This window comes from Podarcis erhardii (genome assembly GCF_964252035.2).
Source record: "Podarcis erhardii genome assembly, chromosome: 3".
In the NCBI taxonomy this organism is placed as follows: domain Eukaryota; kingdom Metazoa; phylum Chordata; class Lepidosauria; order Squamata; family Lacertidae; genus Podarcis; species Podarcis erhardii.
In genome coordinates, this window is record NC_138507.1 from 120253545 (window position 1) to 120274388 (window position 20844).

Sequence of the window (20844 nt, forward strand, 5' to 3'; positions counted from 1 at the left end):
CGAACATTTGAATCGACAGCAAAAGGCCGTCACTGCAACAAGTGGCCCAGAGCACAAACTCACACGAGATCTCAGCGTTTATTTCGAGAACTGGAGGCGGTGGCGGAGGTGAAATTGCAAATCCGTCCACGGGAAAAAGGGGCGGCTGTTTGAGCCAATGGCCCTGACTGTACTTGGGAAGTGAGCTGTTCCTGCAGTCTAATTTCTCCCCTTTTTTTATTTCCTAAAGTTGACTGCTGGAACAAATTCGGAACCGGAATAACATCAAGGACAACATTATCGGTGCGGAGAAGGCATTGACCATTAAATGGTCCTCTCAAATCCAGACACTTTGCTTGCCAGCTCCATCTGTGATTGTACGACAGGTCAAAATCCCAACGAAGCAGCTCTAGATTCCTGGTTCACTCGCTCGGATGGGTGAATCCAAAACTCTCCTTCATTGGAAGGGACCCCGAAGGTCATCGAGACCAACCCCCTTGAAATGCAGGAACGACAGGTGGTTATCCAACCTCTGCTTAAAACCCTGCAATGAAGGAGAGTCCATTACTTTACGAGGGAGTCCACTCCACTGCTGAACAGCTCTTACCGTCAGAAAGTTCTTCCTGATGTTTAGTCGGAATCCCCTGTATTTTAACTTGAATCCATTGGTTCGGGTCCTACTACCCTCTGCAGCAGCGGACAGGAATCTGGGGCAGTGCTGGGTCATTCCCTCAGACAGGAAATCCCAAATCTCCCTGCCTCTTCACTCCCCAGCACTGAGAGGGTCCCAACTTCTGCCCAACAGGGAGAGAATCTCTCTCTCCAGGCGCCAGTCTAATCTCACAACATCCCTGAGTCTAAGTCCAAGGCCCCTTGAAAGCTGGCCTACTAGGACAAGGCAGTGCCGGGCAGAAGACAAGCAGTTGCTTACGTTTCAGTGGAGGGAGGAAAACAAAGAAACGAGATGTGTTTTGGTCAGTAAAATCTACCAGAGAAAAACGAGGCTGACACGGCACCAGAAAAACCGAGAATTGGGGGGAAAGGGGTGCAAGAAGTCAATGGGCTGAAGATTTGCACCCAAGAGGTGCTGAGTGACATGGGCCACGATCCCACCAGGAACGACTTCCGGGTAAATTCCGCCGACGTGATCGGGAAGCGGTAAAAGGCAGCGGCGATGAGTGAACTCAGATACTCAGCACAGAGGCCTTCACCACGCTGGTGCTTGCCAGAGATTTCGGACCACAACTCTCCCATCGAGCTCCCGTGGCAGCGCTGATGGGAACCGTAGTCCCAAACATCTGGAAGGGACCAGCATGGCAAAAGTACAGGAGCATCTCCAGAGCAACAGGTGAGGCTCCTTGTCCCCTGAAATGCCCTGGACTGATGATTCCACAAGATGGGATGGTTTAACACAAGCTTTTACATATATATATATATATATATATTCAGTTTAGGCTAATCCAATGTTATATATATATATTTAAAAAAGGGAAATTATCAAATACAAATATATCAATTTATTTACGAAAGAAAGTAAGAAACCCAAAGTGCTACACTGGATCCAAGATGAACAAAAAACGAAGGAAACACACCTCCATTTGTTTCTTTAGAAGTCGGTTCTTTTCCTACGTAGCCAGAGCGTTCTGACCCAAGCAAAGGCATATCCCTGGGCAGCCTGCGTCTCCTGAACCCGACCTCACGGCGACCCAAGCAAAGAGCGCAAAAGGAAGTAGAAACTAACCCGCGTCGTGCTAGGAGGTCAAGGGCAACTGGACCCCAGCTGCTGAATACCTGGCTCAAAGCTAAATCCATTCTCCGGTTTACTTATGGCTTCCAATGATTATTTCACCTGCCCCCCGATTCAGGTTTCTAGCTCCTGAGAAACAGCAGGACGAAGAGAAAAGACACCCAAAAAATCTGCACCCAGTTTTCTTTCGGGTCAATTGTGCGATTCTGCGGGGAACAGGCTACGGAAGAGGCACACTCTCTGATGGGCTAACTGTGGCGCTCATAAGACTCGCCATCTGCGTTTCCGAAATGCTTTAGGGGGAACCAGCTAAAAGGTGATGGTCAAGCTTTCCTTGAGAGCGCTGCATTTTCTTGCGGGGAGGTGGGGTGCAGAGTAAGTGGTCGTAAGACTTTGGAGCCATTTCCCAAACTTCTGAGAGCTGGGGCCGAGTTTGGAAATGTAAGACCCATTTCGCCACAAAACGTTCACATTTAGAGGCTACCCAACCTCGCGGAAGTCCAGTCCTGCCCACTCTGCCAGAGTCTCTGTTCCAGCCCTGCACCCTCTGTGTGTGGGGCTTTTACTAGATCTCTGTGGCAGCTCCGCTCGCAGCCCATTGCACAGACACCGAAGACCCAACCACCACCGCCCCATCACCTCCACCAAGAGAGACTTCCTTCTAAGCCACTCAATGATACTACATTCTCTCTGGAAGACGACATGCCCGTGGCTGCCACACAGAGACACAGCGGGCACCCTCTTCTGCGGACGGAAGCTTACAAGTGACCCTCGGCTTCTTTCAAGGTCAGCTGGCATCTCACACATCCCAGTTTGCAAGAAAAGAAGGCCGAGTCGAATAGCAGAGGGACATCGCTGTTTCCCCACCTCCCTATCCCCTGCCAAATCCCGCCACGTACCAGCCGCCAGCCCCAAAGCCACGCAAACTCCCGTTCCATGGAATCGTAGAACTGCGGAGTTGAAAGGGGACCCCCAGCGGCCATCTAGCCCAACCCCAGCGATGCAGCAACAACAGCTTCCCCCAGACTTGGGACGGGGAAAGCATCCACGGGGGACGTTGGGAGGGGAGAACGCAAAGCCGCGCTGTCTTTTTCCTAAATCCAGATTTAAGCTGGAATCGAGGGCCGGCGGCGATGCCAGGAAGAACACTCGTGGAATGCTAGAGAGAGCGCAGCAGCAACAACAACAGCAACAGAGGTTTTTCGCCTAGCTGTGAGACGGGGGTTGCATGGGGAGGGAGGTCAGTCGGTTTGGTTGCTTATTGGACCGGGAAAGATAATACTGAGTTTATACGCGGAATCGGAGGGCGTTGTGCCCTCTTCACAGGACAACGAGACCCTAAACGGCTAACTTGACATACAAGAGACTGCAAAGAGTTATACTGTTAAGAAGAACACATTTTGGAGACCGGGGGTGGGGGCTTGGGGGGCACGGGGTGGGGGGCTTGGGGGGGTCGGAAAAGGCTGCTAAGGTGCTACGGCTAAAAACTAAGTTTACTTTCTCGTTTCGGAGCCCCTCCCCCTCCGTCGCGTCATCAGTCGTCGTCCAGGGCCTCTGTTTTGATCTCGCTGGTTCCTTGCCGGGCCAACGCCAGAATGGTGTGGTTCACGGCCGCCATCTCCACGGCTAGTGAGATAGGGTCTTGGTGGTCGCTATGACTAGTGCTGTCATCCTGGGGAGGCGGAGGGGAAGGGAGGGAGGGAGGAAAGAGAGGGAAGGAGGGGAGGAGAAGGGGAGGAAAGCCCCATTAGCAAGCAAACCATCACTCGACAGGAGTTCAGAATAAAGTCTTTATGATGCAACAGTCCAAGGGCAGCAAATGACTCTAATCATCTAGTGAGTCTTATTTCCAAAGATGGCAGGACATGCTGGTCAGGCACTGGTGGGAGGGAGAAGAGGCGTGCAGAGATAACCACGTTTTCAGGGTTTTATTATTATTACATCTGAAGGCAGCCCTGTTCAGGGAAGTTTTTAATGTGTGGCATTTTAATGTATTTTTGATCTTTGTTGGGAGCAGACTAGAGTGGCTGGGAAAGCCTAGACAGATGGGCAGGGTACAAATAATAAATTATTAAATTATTGTTATTATTATTTCTGAGAAGAAGGTTCCTTTGTTCCCTTGCGCTACGTGCCCCTGGAGGGTCCCTTCCGAATCAAAGACAGGAAGGAAAGAGACTAGGCGGAAGGAGCAACCTGCCACTCTTTCGAGTCCTGCGGGGAATTATGGAGAGGCATGAAAACCACAACACACCTAAAAGGGAAGTTTTGGGAAAGCTGGGCTCTCCCCACCCAAATTCCGCAATCTTAAATTCCGTGAGCGGAAACCTGAAAATCTGCAAGCGGCACGGCAGTATGAAAATCAGAGCAAAGGGGCACACGTCCCCTGTTTACGCAGCCAGAGATTAGGAATGTCTCTACAGGTTTGCCATGGGATTTGGGCGCTATTTATCAGTTTAGCAAGGCTAGTGATGACTGCTGGGCCCAAATGCTTGACTCTTCAGGGCTCTTGGCGAGGGTCTTAGAAAAAAAAAAGCGATTCTGCAAGACCTCTGAATTTGTACAATCTAAGGCCCCGTCCATAATCTCAGTGGTAGAGACTGGTGCGCTTATCTGCACAAGCACACATACATTTCACATCTGGCCAAATATTTCAGTTTTTTTAATTAAAAAAAAAAGACAAGGAAGGAAGGAAGGAAGGAAGAAGTGTGCAAACAAGGCATTTTTAGAACTCTGCAGAGAGTGGAGGCTGTGCATTCCTGGAAGTGATCTAACACTTTTCTTTTTTAATTTCAGCCGCAGAAGACGGATATAGAAGCTTGTTTGTGGAAAGGGTGTTGACGTGCGTATGAATAAAATACATGCTTATGTGTTTGTCTCTTTCCCCCCCCCTCTCTGCGGGAATGTTTTGCCTTCTCTTTCAGTGTCCCAAGGATAGATGTTTTATCCATGTGTCGCTCAGAGCTCAAGACACACCTCAACATTGGCATCTTAGTACACTCGCAAATCAAAATAAAACATTACGCTTCAACCTGCTCTCAGGAAGAAAACGGGAGGGGGGCAGATAATACGGGAATAAATGTATTTTGGCGGGGGGGATAGTGACATTGAGCACCTCTGAAAAATTTGTATTTCTGCAGCTTTGGGGCAAAATACAAGTCAAGGTGGCATTAAGATTTGTAACTTAATCAAGAGAGAAGGGGGGGATGTTATTTCCTGATTAATTTGGATCATAAACCCAACCCAGCAGACAAGTTCAGTGGGAGGTAGGAACTCATGAGCTGTGTTTTTATTGTATATATTCAAGGATCAAGTCCTCACTGAGGTCAGGAAACTCCCTGTATGACTGAGGCAAGTCCTCAGCTCTTAGCCTAATTTAACTCGAATGCCTTGATGTGAGGGGGGAGAAATAGGGCTACCTCTGAAGGTGACCCAGAAACTACAACTAATCCAGAATGTGGCAGCTAGACTGGTGACTAGGAGCGGCTGCCAATACCATATAATACTGGTCCTGAAAGACCTATATTGGCTCCCAGTACGTTTCTGAGCACAATTCAAAGTGTTGGTGTTGACCTTGAAAGCCCTAAACGGCCTTGGCCCAGTAAACCTGAAGGAGCGTCTCCAACCCCATCATTCAGCCCAGACACTGAGGTCCAGCTCTGAGGGCCTTCTGGCAGTTCCCTCCCTGCGAGAAGCGAGGTTACAGGGAACCAGGCAGAGGGCCTCCTCACTAGTGGCCCCCGCCCTGTGGAACACCTTCCCACCAGATGTCAAAGAGAAAAACAACTACCAGACTTTTGGAAGACATCTGAAGGCAGCCCTGTTTAGGGAAGCTTTTAATGTTTAATAGACTATTGCATTTTAATATTTTGTTGGAAGCTGCCCAGAGTGGCTGGGGGAACCCAGCCAGATGGGCAGGGTAAAAATAAATTATTATTATTATTATTATTATTATTATTATTATTATTATTATTATTATTATTGCAAAGCCCTGGGCAGCTCGCAGTAAGCTCAGTGAGGAATTATCAACTTAAATACGTGTGCGGCGAATCAATCTGCTGGCCTCTTCACCAAAGCTGACCACAGTTCCAAATGCTCACAGCCACAGTCACAGACTGAAGGCCCAGGGTCACTGAATCATGAAGTTATAGTTTTACAGACCACCTAATCCCACAGCTGGAGAAAAGCCTTGCATAAAAGTGGACCCCACAAAAAGCTCCACCAGGACAGACTCCCGATGCTCTGTATTTGCCTGGTGAGAGAAGTACAGTGGTGCCTCGCAAGACGAAAAGAATCCGTTCCGCGAGTCTCTTCGTCTAGCGGTTTTTTTGTCTTGCGAAGCAAGCCCATTGACATCTTAGCGGATTAGCGCTATTAGCGGCTTAGCAGATAAGCGGCTTAGCGGCTTAGAAAAAGGGGGGAAAGGGGAAAAAACCCGCAGGAACTCGCAAGACATTTTCGTCTTGCGAAGCAAGCCCATAGGAAATTCGTTTTGCGAAGCACCTCCAAAACGGAAAACCCTTTCGTCTGGCGGGTTTTTCCGTCTTGCGAGGCGTTCGTCTTGCGGGGCAACACTGTAGTGCATCGCGTGAGCCTCGTGCGCTGAGAATCCCGAAGTCTTTCCTCAGCACAGGGCAGAGGAAGACGGAAGGGGTTGCAATTATGCATGGGGGCGAAGGAGCAGCTGGCTCCTGGCCCCTCTACGCTTTCGGGAATGTGTGCGGAGAAGGGCGACCGAGACCGACCATGGGTGCGGACACCAAGCCTGATGACGAGTGGCGGAAGGCATTGGGGATATTAAACCCGGAGGAGAGTGAGAGGAGAAATGATGGGCATCTTCAAAGATCCGAAGGCCCGTGGAAGAGGGAACAAGCTGGTTTCCCCCTGCTCCGGAGGGGAGGATTCGAACCAATGGCTTCAAGAAAGGAGATTCCGACAAAACATTAGGAAGAACTTTCTGTCGGTAAGAGCTGGTTGACAGTGCAATGGTCTCCCTCGGGAGACTGTGGACTCTCCATCCTTGGAGGTTTTTAAGCAGAGGTTGGTTGGCCAACTGTCAGGGATGCTTTGGTTGAGATTCCTGCATTTTAAGGGGGTTGGACTAGATGGCCCTTGGGGTCCCTTCCACCTCTACAATTCTATGATTCTTTAGCCATGGACTGAATAGCCTTTGGTCACCCCACAGAACATCATGAGAAGATGGACTGGAAGGGGTTCCCTTATTGCGCATCGAGCTTCCATACTACTAAGTCGCGATCAATGCATTCATTCCTGGGGGAGAGGAGCATGCATGTATCTCTTTGCATTCCTTGCACTGGGAGGGAAAAAGGGGAGGGAGAAACAACTTTGTATATTTTTGTGCTATAAGCAGGGCTGTGTGTTCCACACCTAATGTGCCATTCAAAAGCCTAGGCGCTCAGAAACGCACCTTGAGAATTATGCAAATACGTGTGCCTTGACCTGGATTGCATCCTGACGGATTTTGTTCCCAGGTTTTGCGCCGTCAGAGGAATTTGTAATTCGTTGGCAAGGAGCAGAGGGGGGGAGGGAGGTGAAGGAGAGGCCAGGACTATGCAGCCAATGGAATTAGAGGGAAGGGGGATGGCTGCCTGGTTGATGGAAAACAAGAGAGCGGCTGTCACTCTGTCAAATCAAACGGGTGGCGCCCGTCCTTCCCTCCATGGGCTGTTCGGAGAAAAAACAACAACCCAAAACGCGACCATGCGCACAACCCTCTGGTTTCTGAAACTTTACTGAATGCTGTTTCCAGGCTTCTCCCTCCCACTGACTAGGAACGACGAGCACTGGCAATATTTGTTGCCTTTTCCCACTTTTTTTTTTAAATAAATAAAAAATATAACAATAACACAAGGATGGATTTCGTAGGATACACACAGCTCTGGTTACAAGGGCACACGGGAGCAAACAAGACCACAGGGTTACGATGCGTGGCGGTGCAGAATCTGGGAGTCTCAAATCATGCCCTTGTATTTTATTTTATTTTTGCAAACGGAGCGTTAACTTGCTTGTTTTGAGCAGATCCTCCTGTCTTCTTCTAACTTCTCTGCTTCTCTGCCTCCCTCTGAACATCGGCCCTCCTCCTCCCCATTGCGCACTTGCCAAGTGTCCTGTTGTGTGACAATAAATCCATGTGGGTGAAGGCTGGTCCGGCGAGAGGGCTTTCCCCGCCTTTCCCCCGTTGCGCGACAGAGCACAAAAAAGCTGGGAGGGTTAATCCAGGAAGCGGAGGAGGGAGGCCAGGACCACCCCCACCCCCACCGCCACTTTCCCACCCCCACCCCAAATGAGGATCAGCGGCCACCGGTGGGAGAGACGCTCCGCTGGGGGTTGGGGGCCACCTGGCTCGCCTCAGATACTTACCTGCTCCGAATAGTCATTCCCGTCTATGTCATCACTGTTGGAGTGGCCTCCGGGACTTTGAACATCTATGCCATGACTCTCCAGGATTGCTGCTTCTTCGAAAAAAGCAAATGGATCCCTAAATTATCTGCTGCAAGGGTTACCGGCAAGGATGAAGATGAAGAATGGGGACCCCCATACACACACACAAACGGAGCACGTTGTTTCTTGTAAGAACCACAAATAAGACAACCAGAGCTGTGTGTACCCCACGCTAAAAAAATAAATAAATAAGGAGTTAAAAGTTCCTGCAACCGAGACGACCCAGATTCGGCAAAACAAGAAACTGGGCAAGCTTGCCTGGTTTGCAGGTTTGTCATGCACATCTGCATAGTGTTTTATTCTGCATTTTAAAATTTTATTTCGCTATTGCGCAAAATTACTACTGGTAATCTTATGCAGTCACTTCTCCGACTCCTGAGATTTCGGCAGGCGCTATCTTTTCACTCATAAGGGCTAGCGACTTGCCTTTCAAACGAGAGCAGCAGTTCTCAGGAAGCCAAATAATGCGTCCAGTTTCACACTTTTTTGTGGAAGTGCAATGCACACAACACAAACAATCCCTACCTAACAGGCTTCGAACCTAAAAGGCCCTTTCGTCAAGAAGGGTGGAAAACTAGGCTTGATTGGTAAAAAGCAACATTAATACATTCCCTCTCTCCCTCCCTCTCTTTCCTTATGCTTGCAAATGTTCCCGGATTTATTTATTACTACTGTGGCTTGATGGTTCTTACAACACAGGCACACCATGTGAGGGGTCCCATTTTCATCTTCACTTCAATACAGTCATATCTCTGGTTGAAGCAGCTTCGGGTTGAGCAATTTCGGCAAAAAATGACATCACACGCATGCGCGAAAGTGGCAAATCACGACCCGCGCACACGCAGACGCGGGTTGCGTTCGCTTCAGGATGCGAACGGGGCTCCGGAACGGATCCCGTTCGCATCCAGAGGTACTACTGTATGGCGCAAGCCCCTCTTAATGCGTGTTGTTAGGCTGTTCAGGAAGGGCAGGTTAATGTGGTTGAAGAACACCAATTTTCCCAAAAACACAGAAGCAGTTCTGAGCTGGGGTCTTTGCTCAGATAATGGGCACCTTGCCATCTTAAAAAAACAAAACAAAACAAAATAGGAGGCCCAAACATATCTGCCTTTCCTAACAGAGGTGGCTCTCCAACTCTGGGTGCCCCCTCCGTTGCAGAAAAGGAAGACTTCTATGTGGTTTTCTATTTACCGTATTTTTCGTCCCATAGGACGTACCTAGTTTTTTTGGGGGGGGGGGAATAAAGGAAAACATTTTTTCCTTTATTCCCCCCCCAAACCAGGTCGGGGAAACCGAACCAGGTCGAGGAACAGCGGGATGGCGGCGCTGCGCCTCCCTGCTGTTCCCCGAGCTTATGGGGCTGGCCGCTGCCTGCCCGGCGCGCGGGGCGCTCTGTTTCAGTGCGCCCTGCCCGCCGGGCGGCAGGCTGCTATCCGCAGCGAGGGGAGCCCTGCGGGGAACTCCTGCAGGGCTCCCCATGCTGCGGATGTCTGCCCAGCACAAGGGGCACTCTGCTTCAGGGCGCCTCTCGCGCCGGGCGGCAGGCTGCTATCTGCAGCATGGGGAGCCCTGCGGGGAACTCCCGCAGGGCTGCCTAGGCTGCGGATGTGTTCCCGAAGCACCAGGCGCTCTGCTTTCAGCGCGCCCGGCGCTCTGGGAAGCAGGCTGCTATCCGCAGCCTAGACAGCCCTGCGGGAACTCCCACAGCCTAGGCTGCGGATGTCTTCCTGAAGCCTGGAGAGCAAGAGGGGTTGGTGCGCACCGACCCCTCTCGCTCTCCAAGCTTCAGCGAAAGCCTGCATTCGCCCCATAGGACGCACCCAGATTTCCCCTTCATTTTTGGAGGGGAAAAAGTGCGTCCTATAGGGCGAAAAATACGGTACTTCCTTCCTTAGGTGAAAGCTTGTATAGCCCGGTAGCAGATCATCTGGTCTTATAAGGCAGCTCCTCCCTTTCCTTCCTCCCTCCCTCCTCCGCCATGAAGAGGACCAAAAGTCCAGAGAGATTTCTACATCTGGGGGGGCCTACTGAGACCATGCACTGTAGGGGGTTGGATGCTGCAGCAGCACCGAGGGCGGGGGTTGGACTGGATGTCCTCTGGGGTTCCCTCAAACCCTTTATGACCAAGCCAAGGCACCAGGATATATTCACCGAGGAAAAGCTTGCGTTACAGAAGGGAAACTTTGCATGGCAAGGACTATTCTATGGAATTCATTCATTCTGGAGCAATCTCAAGCAAATGCAAACTGATTTCTGGAATTAGCTGCACAAACACAGTTGGTACAGCCCTCGTTCACTGGCTTGCCGTGAACGCATGAGCCAATGTGAATGAGCTCTCCAAAGCGGAGGTTGCGGCTGCTTCACGCCTCTTCCCTGAGCACTTTGCTTCTGTGCCACATGAAACCATGGTTTGGAGAAGAGCTAAACTATGAACCCGGGTCTGGGCAGCACATTAAGGCAAACCTGAGCTCGGTGAAGTGTGTCAGCAAAACCACCTGCACATTTGTTCTGTCACGCTAAACCATGGTTTGGCTTAGAGTTACTGAGCCAGCGTGCATTTTATACGAACGGCCATTGTGCTTAAGAGCTTCTCTTTGGAGCACGTCGTTTTAAAAACGGATGGTGCGAGATAAAATTCTGGTGGCAGTGAAGGGTGCGTAAAATACCCAGAATGCCAACTGAATGGTGTGGAGGGGCATTTAAAGGCATTTATCTTGTTCCTGCAGAGGGATTAAGTGGAGCAATATCGCAATATCACAGCCAAAAATGGCCGCAGGCTCCAAAACAGCCTACCTGCAGGGACCGTTTTCCCACAGTCAACTGCCTGATCCTTGGGAAGACTAGAAAGCCCTTCACCGCTTAGGTCCAAGCTACCTGGAGGGCTGTATTCCCTCATACAAACCTTCCTGGGCTCTGAAATCATTATGGGATTCCCTTCTCTCTTCTCTCAGTCCCGCCACCAACTCTGGCTTGCTTGTTATGGATGAGGGCCTTATCGGTGCTCCCAAAGGACTTTGGACCTCCCTGCCTAGAGATGTTAGACTTCCTCCTTCCAGTGGCAGGTGAAGACCTTCCGACCCAAACAGGCTTTTGAAAACTAACTGCTTTTAATGAGAAATGGGTTGCTTTTATTGTAATTATCTGTATATTCATTTGCTTTTCAATATTTATATTTTTACTAAAAGTATTCAGTGAGGGAGTAGTGTGAAAGAAAAGCGAAATGTTGAAACAATAGAGTATATGGGTATATAACAAATACCATTATTCCAATAAAATTATTCACATTATACCTTTCACAAATGGATTCCAAATATCATTATATTTATCCATACGCAACCTGCGCCTACTCTGTATGTTTTAATATATATTTATATGTAGTTTATATACAGAGTTTATATAAAGATAATATAATATATATATTTATATCGTTTATATACAGTTTATATGGTTTTAATTCTATCAGCCTTTAATTGGTTTTTTTAATGATTTTCCCCATATGTTTTTAACCATTCTTATTTTATTTGTAAGCTACCTTGAGTCCCTGTCAGGGGAAAAAGTGGGAAATAAACAAATATTTGGACTCAGAGGCCTGCCAGGCATCGCGAGTGAACCAACAGCTCACTGTTTCACATACCTAAGTTCAAGTTCAAGGTATAATTATATATCTGTACATAAAGCCATTAGAAAATGGGAACAGCTTATCTATGAAATCACCTTCCCCCACATGTATCCACTTGACCACATAAAATTGGTGGAACTGGCATTGCTACAGGTGGCACAAGAATGCCCGTCCTGCATTTGTCAAGGACTTGATTGTTTAGTGTGGCAGCGCCTACACTTCGGAACTACCTGCCACTTGAGATCAGGCCGGCAAGGCCTTCGCTGAGCTCTTTTCGGCCCCTGCTAAAAATGTTCTTATTTAGACAACCCTGCCCAGGTATCTAGAATGCTGGTGCGAGTCCTAAGCTGCTTTTAAGTCTGCTGTTATTAGATGAACTCTTTGAAAGTTGTCAATTATTTCTGTTCGTTTTTGTTATTGTTTTCTTGTTTTGCCTTTTTTGCAAACCGCTTTGAGGGCTTTTTTAAAAAAAATAATAATCCACAGTTGTATAAGTTTTAATGAACTTAATAATAATATATACCTAACGCTCCCTCACTCCTCCGGGTTGCAGGTGAAGGAATCTTGCCTGCCACTACGGATGTTTTCAAAGGAGAAAGAGCAAGGTGAAGTTTTCCTGGAGCACGTAATTTGAAAGCTCTCAAGCCTTTAGGTCTCCAAACACCAACCGCTTTGGAGACATCTGAACCTATACAGCATCTCCATGGGGCAGGGGGAGTGGGGCAAGCGATCTGTTTTGACCAAGCCCCCTAGATTCCACATTCAAAATGTCCTCATGACCCTTCCATGTTCCCCTTAAAGAAAGCCAAATCAAATCCCATTTCTAAACGGCCTGGACACTGAGGTCCAGCGCCAAGGGCCTTCTGGCGGTTCCCTCACTGCGAGAAGCCAAGTTACAGGGAACCAGGCAGAGGGCCTTCTCTGTGGTGGCCCCCGCCCTGTGGAATGCCCTCCCACCAGATGTCAAAGAGAAGAACAACTAGCAGACTTTTAGAAGACATCTGAAGGCAGCCCTGTTCAGGGAAGCTTTTAATGTTGGATGCGTTACTGTATTTTAATATTTTCTTGGAAGCCGCCCAGTGGTTGGGGAAGCCCAGCCAGATGGGCAGGGGTATAAATAATAAATTATTATTATTATTATTATTATTATTATTATTATTATTATTACTCGTGGGCAGTTGCTTAAGCCTCTTGTGATACATTACCAATGTTAGCTCTCCTCTTGATTTCCTTCCTTCGGTTGGCGAACCAGTTGTACACTTTGAGAGAAGTGACTCGCTCCAAGTCGGACAGTTTCTTCCCTGCATTAAAAAAAAACACACACACACACAGAAAACAAGCTGCGTCAACGTATATTTCGCACGGGGTACCGAGGATTTTGGGGAGGGGGTTAACCACACGCAGACACACAAACCCCTCTTTCCCTACCTGGTTTCTGAATCACCGCATTACAGGCATTTGCGATTTCTTCCCTCTTGGCCTCATCCGGATATTGATTCTCATTGAAGTAGCTGCGGGAAAAAGGAAAGGGCCGTTTGCTTTTAGGACGCCCACAACCCCTTCTCCCCCAATCCTCAAAACAAAACACAGGCTTCTGAGAAACTTTTGTTGTGGGAGGGGGAAAGAAATTGCCACCTTGAGCTTGCCAGATATCGATTCACTCCTGAAGCTATCCCTGCTAACGCGACTTTCTCTGTCCTTTCTCTCTCCCCTGCCTAATAATTTTTATTATTTTTGTCCAAATATCTTAAACACAATACAGCTTAACAATATTATTCTCCTTTCAATATATATCTTATCCGAATTAACTTCCCTCCACCCCTTTTCTGGCTTCTCTACATTGCTCTTACTTAAGCGTGAATACTACATATACATTCTATCAATGTCTATAATTCCTTAATATTTTTTTGTATCATACTTTGGACATACATTCCTTATTATATTACAGCATTACATCTTATGGTCTAACCAAATGTTTACAATGAACGTTATGAGTTTTATTTCAGGCCTGTGAGTGTCTTTATTTATGTACAGTTTTCTCTAAGTATACCATAAATTTGGACCATTCTTTTTGGAATTTCTCATCGTCCTGCTGTCGGATACTTCCAGGTAGCCTTGCTATTTCAGCATACTCCAATACTTTCTGTTGCCGTTCTTCTCTGCCCTTTCTCTAAATCCATGTGAAGCTTTTCTCCACAAACTTGACCTTTCACTCCCCTCGCAGAAACTGTACTGTTTCTCAGCATTCTATTGGTGCCACCAAGACATCCCAGCCAGCGAGACATCACACCGATTCCATGAACTGCAGGAAGGGAGGGAGGGAGAGGGAGGGACACTCAGGCCACAGGTGGGTGGCAGGTAAGGTAAAGGTAAAGGGACCCCTAACCATTAGGTCCAGTTGTGGCCGACTCTGGGGTTGCGGGTCATGTGGCCAGCATGACTAAGCCGGTGAACCAGAGCAGCGCACAGAAACGCTGTTTAACTTCCCGCCGGAGCAGTACCTATTTATCTACTTGCACTTTGACGTGCTTTCGAACTGCTAGGTTGGCAGGAGCAGGGACCGAGCAACGGGAGCTCACCCCGTTGTGGGGATTCGAACTGCTGACCTTCTGATCGGCAAGTCCTAGGCTCTGTGGTTTAACCCACAGCACCACCTGCGTCCCTGGGTAGCAGGTAAGAGCCCCCAAATTCCAATCCTTTTTTCCATGGCCACTTGTTGTTGCTGTTGTTTAGTCGTTTAGTCGTGTCCGACTCTTCGTGACCCCCTGGACCAGAGCACGCCAGGCACTCCTGTCTTCCACCGCCTCCCACAGTTTGGTCAAACTCATGCTGGTAGCTTTAATAACACTGTCCAACCATCACATCCTCTGTCATCTCCTTCCTTGTGCCCTCCATCTTTCCCAACATCAGGGTCTTTTCCAGGGAGTCTTCTCTTCTCACGAGGTGGCCAAAGTATTGGAGCCTCAGCTTCAGGATCTGTCCTTCCAGTGAGTACTCAGGGCTGATTTCCTTCAGAATGGAGAGGTTTGTTCTTCTTGCAGTCCATGGGACTCTCAAGAGTCTCCTCCAGCACCAGAATTCAAAAGCATAAATTCTTTGGCGATCAGCCTTCTTTATGGTCCAGCTCTCACTTCCATACATCACTACTGGGAAAACCATAGCTTTAACTATACGGACCTTTGTTGGCAAGGTGATGTCTCTGCTTTTTAAGATGCTGTCTAGGTTTGTCATTGCTTTTCTCCCAAGAAGCAGGCGTCTTTTAATTTCGTGGCTGCTGTCACCATCTGCAATGATCATGGAGCCCAAGGAAGTAAAATCTCTCACTGCCTCCATTTCTTCCCCTCTAGTATCTCTATTGGCTCTTATTTTCTGCGTTGCCATTTTTCTGAGCACCACAGCTACCATTCTCTCCTGCTTATCTAATGCCAGCAGCCTGCGATGAAAGACTGCTGCATTTCAGGGGTATTTGCCTGTCAGCCATGTGCTTTTCTCAGGATACTCCATTCCATGCCCACTCATCCATTCCATGCCCACTTAGCAAACTCAGCCCATGGGCCCCACTTTGCAGCTTGAGAGTCAGAGGTGGGTCTCAGGTATGGAGACTCACTGGTCTAAGCCACGGCTGGGCTTAATGTGATGCCTTAACCAAGCCAGTGTCTCTCAGCCTAGTCTACCTCGCAGGGTTATTGTGGGAACATAAGGGGGAGAGGACAAGAACTTCAGAGGCCACCTCGAGCTCCTCAAGGAGAAAGATGGGCTAGAAACAGGAAAACGAAATAATAAAAAACCTTCCGGACCACAGCTGCCATTAGCCCCAGCCTGACAGCCGTTGTACTCCAAAACATTTTGAGGGTGCCAGGTTGGTCTAGGTGAGCCAATAGAGAAGAGATTTGGGGCAGGAGAGAGAGAGAGACAACCCACTTCTGTAAGGATTACTGAGAAACAGATGTGAATTGCTTTGCAGAAATATTAATACAACACTTCCATTTCGCATTTCCCTATTGTTACTCTAGTGAACCGCCTTGCAATCTTTTGATGAAGGGAGGCATATAGATCTAATAAATTAAAATAAATTAAAATAAACACTCACCCATAGCTTCTGGGTGGAGCAGGCCGTAAAAGGTAAAGGGACCCCTGACCATTAGGTCCAGTCGTGACCAACTTTGGGGTTGCGGCGCTCATCTCGCTTTATTGGCCGAGGGAGCCGGTGTACAGCTTCCGGGTCATGTGGCCAGCATGACTAAGCTGCTTCTGGTGAACCAGAGCAGCACACGGAAACGCCGTTTACCTTCCTGCCGGAGCGGTACCTATTTATCTACTTGCACTTTGACGTGCTTTCGAACTGCTAGGTTGGCAGGAGCAGGGACCGAGCAACGGGAGCTCACCCTGTTGCGGAGATTCGAACCGCTGACCTTCTGATCGGCAAGTCCTAGGCTCTGTGGTTTAACCCACAGCACCACCCGCGTCCCTTAGGAGCAGTCCGTAAATTTGCACAAATAATCAAGGAGGCTTCCTGCCTGAACCTCCATTTACGCCCAAAGCGACCTCCTGGCTCTCCTCGCAAGCAGAGAGCAGGCCGCTCTCAGGAGACCAGGGCAAGGCTAGCCTATTTTATTGGGGAGGGGGCAACAAACAAGGTTATGTTCATGCAGGTGGGGTAGAAGACTGCACAGCCACGAGAGAGATCTCACGACGCAGTTTATCTAGAACCACACCCATCCTGCAGCTACGAGCACAGACGTCCACGCGCTGTTTCTCTTTAAGCTTCGGCTCGTAAATATTCCGAGAGATGTTTTTAAGAAGCGGGGAAGGGAGGGGACGGAGGAGAGACGGGAGAGATTCTGGATCTCCAGCACAAAAGCCGCACCCTGGCAGCCCGTAATGTGCACTGGGAGGAATTCCAAAGCAGCAGCAGCGAAGGAAAGGAGAATTGAATTACAAGCGGGCTACAGATCCCTCAGCATGCAATACTCATGCAGCGCGGGAGAAGGAACAGGACACCCAGAGATGTACCTGGAGCGATCGGCTACGGAACGGGCTGCCCAACGTGAGCAGGCAGTCTTTGTAGCCACCTGCCGTTCCCAGCTCCATCCTCTCCACTGGATGCAGTGGATCCCAGCCTTGCAAAATCAGCCAGGGTGGGGAACAGGAGGGCTGAGGGCCAAACACGACCCACCGAGACCCAATATGTGGACCTTAGGACTTTTCCACACCAGCCACGCCTGCTCTGCAACTACTGCCTTGAGTGTGCTTGACTGGCAGGAATCTGCCCTTAAATTGTGATGATGGAGGGTATTGTGTTTTTTTGTGGGGGTGGGGCAGTGTTAGAAGCCTCTGACTTTTGTAGGGTTGGAATGTAGTGATGCAACTAATAACAATTCTATTATTTATTCCCCGCTCATATAGCTGGGTTGCCCCAGCCACTCTGGGCAGCTTCCAACACGTACAAAACAATAATAAAACATCAAATATTAAAAATGACTCTATACCGGGCTGCCTTCAGATGCCTTCTAAAAGTCAGATAGTTGTTTATCTCCTTGACATCTGGTGGAAGGGAGTTCCACAGGGCGGGTGCCACTACCGAGAAGGCTCTCTGCCTGGTTCCCTGTAACTTTGCTTCTCACAGGGAGGGAACCACCAGAAGGTCCTCAGCACTGGACCTCAGTGTCCAGGCTAAACGATGGGGATGATGACGCTCCTTCAGGTATACTGGACCGAGACCATTTAGGGCTTTCAAGGTCAGCACCAACACTTTGAATTGTGCTCAGAAATGTACTGGGAGCCAGTGAACATCCTTTAGGATATATGGTCCCGGCAGCAGCTCCTAGTCACAAGTTTGGCAGCTGTGTTCTGAATTTGCTGTAGTTTCTAAATCACCTTCAAAGGTATAGTCCCATGTTGCCCACTGGAGAAATCTCAGGCACCCCACCTATTGCTGTGCCCACTTTTCGCTCCTATGCCTGCCCACCATGGGCACAAACACCCAGGAAAGGTTACTCAGGAAGGAATTTATTTCATTTATTAAACCCATACCCTGCCCTTTCTCCCAAACGAGCGCGGGGCGTCAAACCACAAGCGTTAAGAACACCTTTCGAAAGACTCGGAACGCAATTCCAATATACAGATCCAAACTGGGATGAAGATCTCTGCTTAAGAAGCTTGTGGTTGTCGTTTAGTCGTGTCCGAGTCTTCGTGACCCCCTGGACCAGAGCACGCCAGGCACTCCTGTCTTCCACTGCCTCCCGCGGTTTGGTCAAACTCATGTTCGTAGCTTCGAGAACACTGTCACACCATCTCGTCCTTTGTCGTCCCCTTCTCCTTGTGCCCTCCATCTTTCCCAGCATCAGGGTCTTTTCCAGGGAGTCTTCTCTTCTCATGAGGTGGCCAAAGTCTTGGAGCCTCAGCTTCAGGATCTGTCCTTCCAGTGAGCACTCAGGGCTGATTTCCTTCAGAATGGAGAGGTTTGATCTTCTTGCAGTCCATGGGACTCTCTCAAGAGTCTCCTCCAGCAGCATAATTCAAAAGCATCAATTCTTCAGCGATCAGCCTTCTTTATGGTCCAGCTCTCACTTCCATACATCAGAAGAAGCTTGTTGGGAGAGGAAAATCTTCAGCAGGTGTCAAAAAAACAGCAGAGGTGGTGCCTGTCTGGTATGGAACAGGGAGGGAATCGCAAAGGATCGGTGCCACCACGCTCAAGGCCCTGCTGATAAAAAGGGATCTGCAGGACGCCCTCACCTGAACAGTGCCAGGCATTGCCTGGGCTGGAAAAGGTGCGCCACCCTTGCCTGAACTGGGAGAGGCCTGTCCCTACAAGATACACACCCCTGTCTGCAGTGGCTACTGACCAACAATGGTACACAACTAGGAAGCAGCTCCTGAAAATTAAGTTGATGGACTATGCCGAAATGGCTAAAATGACCGGAAGAATCAGAAACCAAGAAATTTCAATAAGGAATAGGGGGGAAATTATAATTTGTCTTAAAAACCTTAAAAGCGGCTTTAAGAAAAAGGAAACAAACTCGCAAGAACTCGCAAGATGTTTCGTGTTGCAAAGCAAGCCCATAGGGAAATTCGTCTTGCGGAACGACTCAAAAAACGGAAAACTCTTTCGTCTAGCGAGTTTTTCGTCTTGCGAGGCATTCGTCTTGCAGGGCACCACTGTAAATAAATAAAAATTATAAAAAGGAAGCAGCTCCAGCAGCAAAAAATGGTCCAAACTCTGCCCCAAAATCTCCTTGGGCAACAGGACCGCCATCTGCGTATCAGGGGGCTGCTCATCTCAACATCCTCCAGTACTATCTACAATCTTCCATGGTTTCCTTCGGGAACCGCTGGTGTAGATAACACAGTCGTACCTTGGAAGCTGAACGGAATCCGTTCCGGAAGTCCGTTCGACTTCCAAAACGCTTGAAAACCAAACCGCGGCTTCTGATTGGCTGCGGGAAGCTCCTGCAGCCAATCAGAAGCCATGGAAGCCCCGTCGGATGTTTGAGTTCCAAAAGAACATTTGCAAACCAGAACAATCACTTCTGGGTTTGCAGCGTTCGGGAGCCAAAACGTCCGAGTTCCAGGGCGTTCGGGATCCAAGGTATGACTGTATTGGGAACAGGTAGAAATGCCCCCCCCCCTTTTTTTAATTAGGCTCCACAGCACAACTGACATTTGTGCCAAACCCGGTCCACCCAGCCCTTTGGGGTTCCTTACCTTTCCATGACGGCCAAGCACTCCTTCCGCCAGGTGAACCGACTTCCCCGCCGTAAGCGGAAGGTGCCAGAGGTAGCTGTGACGGGGGGAGGAGTCTGCCTCCATTCAGGTTCTTCTACTGGGATCGGGGCCGGCCTCATGCTTAACGTCGCCCCTGGAAAAAAGCAAAGCGGGACACAGAGGTGTTTCCCGGCGGAACTGGAAAGCCCCGCTCGGCTCCCCGCTCAACACCGAAGGAACGCAGCGGCCCACTTAGTCCAGAATCCTATTTTCACAAAGGCCAGCCAGATACCTCTTCTGGGAAACCTGCAAGCAGGATTCAAACGCAGGAGCAGCTCTTCCTCTCTGGTGACTTCCAGCACCTGGGATTCAGGAGCATAGCTGCCTCTGAGCATCAAGGCAGAGAACAGCCATCACGACAAGTAGCCATGAAGACTGACCTTCCGTGAATTTGCTTCTTTCTAAAACAGCACCTGCCCTGATGAAACAGGAGCTCGTCTAAAACTACAGCACACCTGCTCTTTCATTTTTTAAAAAAGCCTCTTTTGCTCAGGTGAAAAGGCACGCAGGTACAGTGGACGCTCGGGTTGCGAATGTGATCCGTGCGGGAGGCACGTTTGCAACCCGCAGAGCCGTGGCTGTGCATGCGCAGGTTGCCATTTGGTGCTTCTGTGTCGCCCAGAGTGGCTGGGGAAACTCAGCCAGATGAGCGGGGTAAAAATAATAAATTATTAAATTATTATTATTATTATTATTATTATTATTATTATTATTATTATTATTCTGTGCATGTACAAAGCGTGATTCAGTGCTTCTGCGCATGCGCAAGCGCCGAAACCCAGAAGTAACCCGTTCCGGTAACTTCGGGGTTCAGCGTGGTGCACAACCCGAAAACGAGCAACCTGAATGGTCTGTAACCCGAGGTATATAACCAAACTCCTATAACTTTACAACCCCATTTCCTCCACATCTACTTTGCACATACCGTATTTTTCGCCCTATAAGACGCACTTTTCCCCCTCCAAAAATGAAGGGGAAATGTGTGTGCGTCTTATGGGGCGAATGCAGGCTCCTTGGCTTCAGCGATAGCAACGCGAAGCCTCCGAAGCCTGCGCTCCGGAGGCTTCGCGTTGTTTCCGCTGAAGCCAGGAGAGACTGCTCTTTGAGGCTGGCGGTAGGGAAAGCAGCGCTTCCCCCATCGCCAGCCCCAGAGGATGGGGGGAAGCAGGAAGGCGCGCGACGCCTTCCCGCTACTCTCCAACCCTCCTGTGGGCTTTTGCAGAAGATGGGGGAATTCCCTCACCTCCGGCAAAAGCAGGCAAAAGCCATGTAC

The 20844-nt window shown here is 49.1% G+C and overlaps 1 protein-coding gene across 8 annotated transcripts in view; it reads right to left on the reverse strand.

Moving 5' to 3' along the window:
* Positions 1-233: 233 nt before the first annotated feature.
* HMBOX1 (homeobox containing 1) overlaps positions 234-20844 on the reverse strand; it is a 124687-nt gene continuing 104076 nt past the window's right edge. For 2 of the 8 annotated variants that reach the window (XM_081854856.1, XM_081854855.1), the window contains exons 6-11: positions 19512-19665; positions 13233-13315; positions 13010-13105; positions 8105-8199; positions 7750-7851; positions 234-3398 (exon numbers count right to left, since the gene is read on the reverse strand). In XM_081854856.1, the coding sequence (XP_081710982.1) occupies positions 3261-3398; positions 7750-7851; positions 8105-8199; positions 13010-13105; positions 13233-13315; positions 19512-19665 (668 nt within the window). In that variant the 3' untranslated portion in view covers positions 234-3260. Of the gene's footprint in view, positions 3399-7539; positions 7852-8104; positions 8200-13009; positions 13106-13232; positions 13316-19511; positions 19666-20844 lie in introns of those variants that run through there. The other 6 variants (XM_081854858.1, XM_081854857.1, XM_081854861.1 and 3 more) reach the window with 6 other exon arrangements.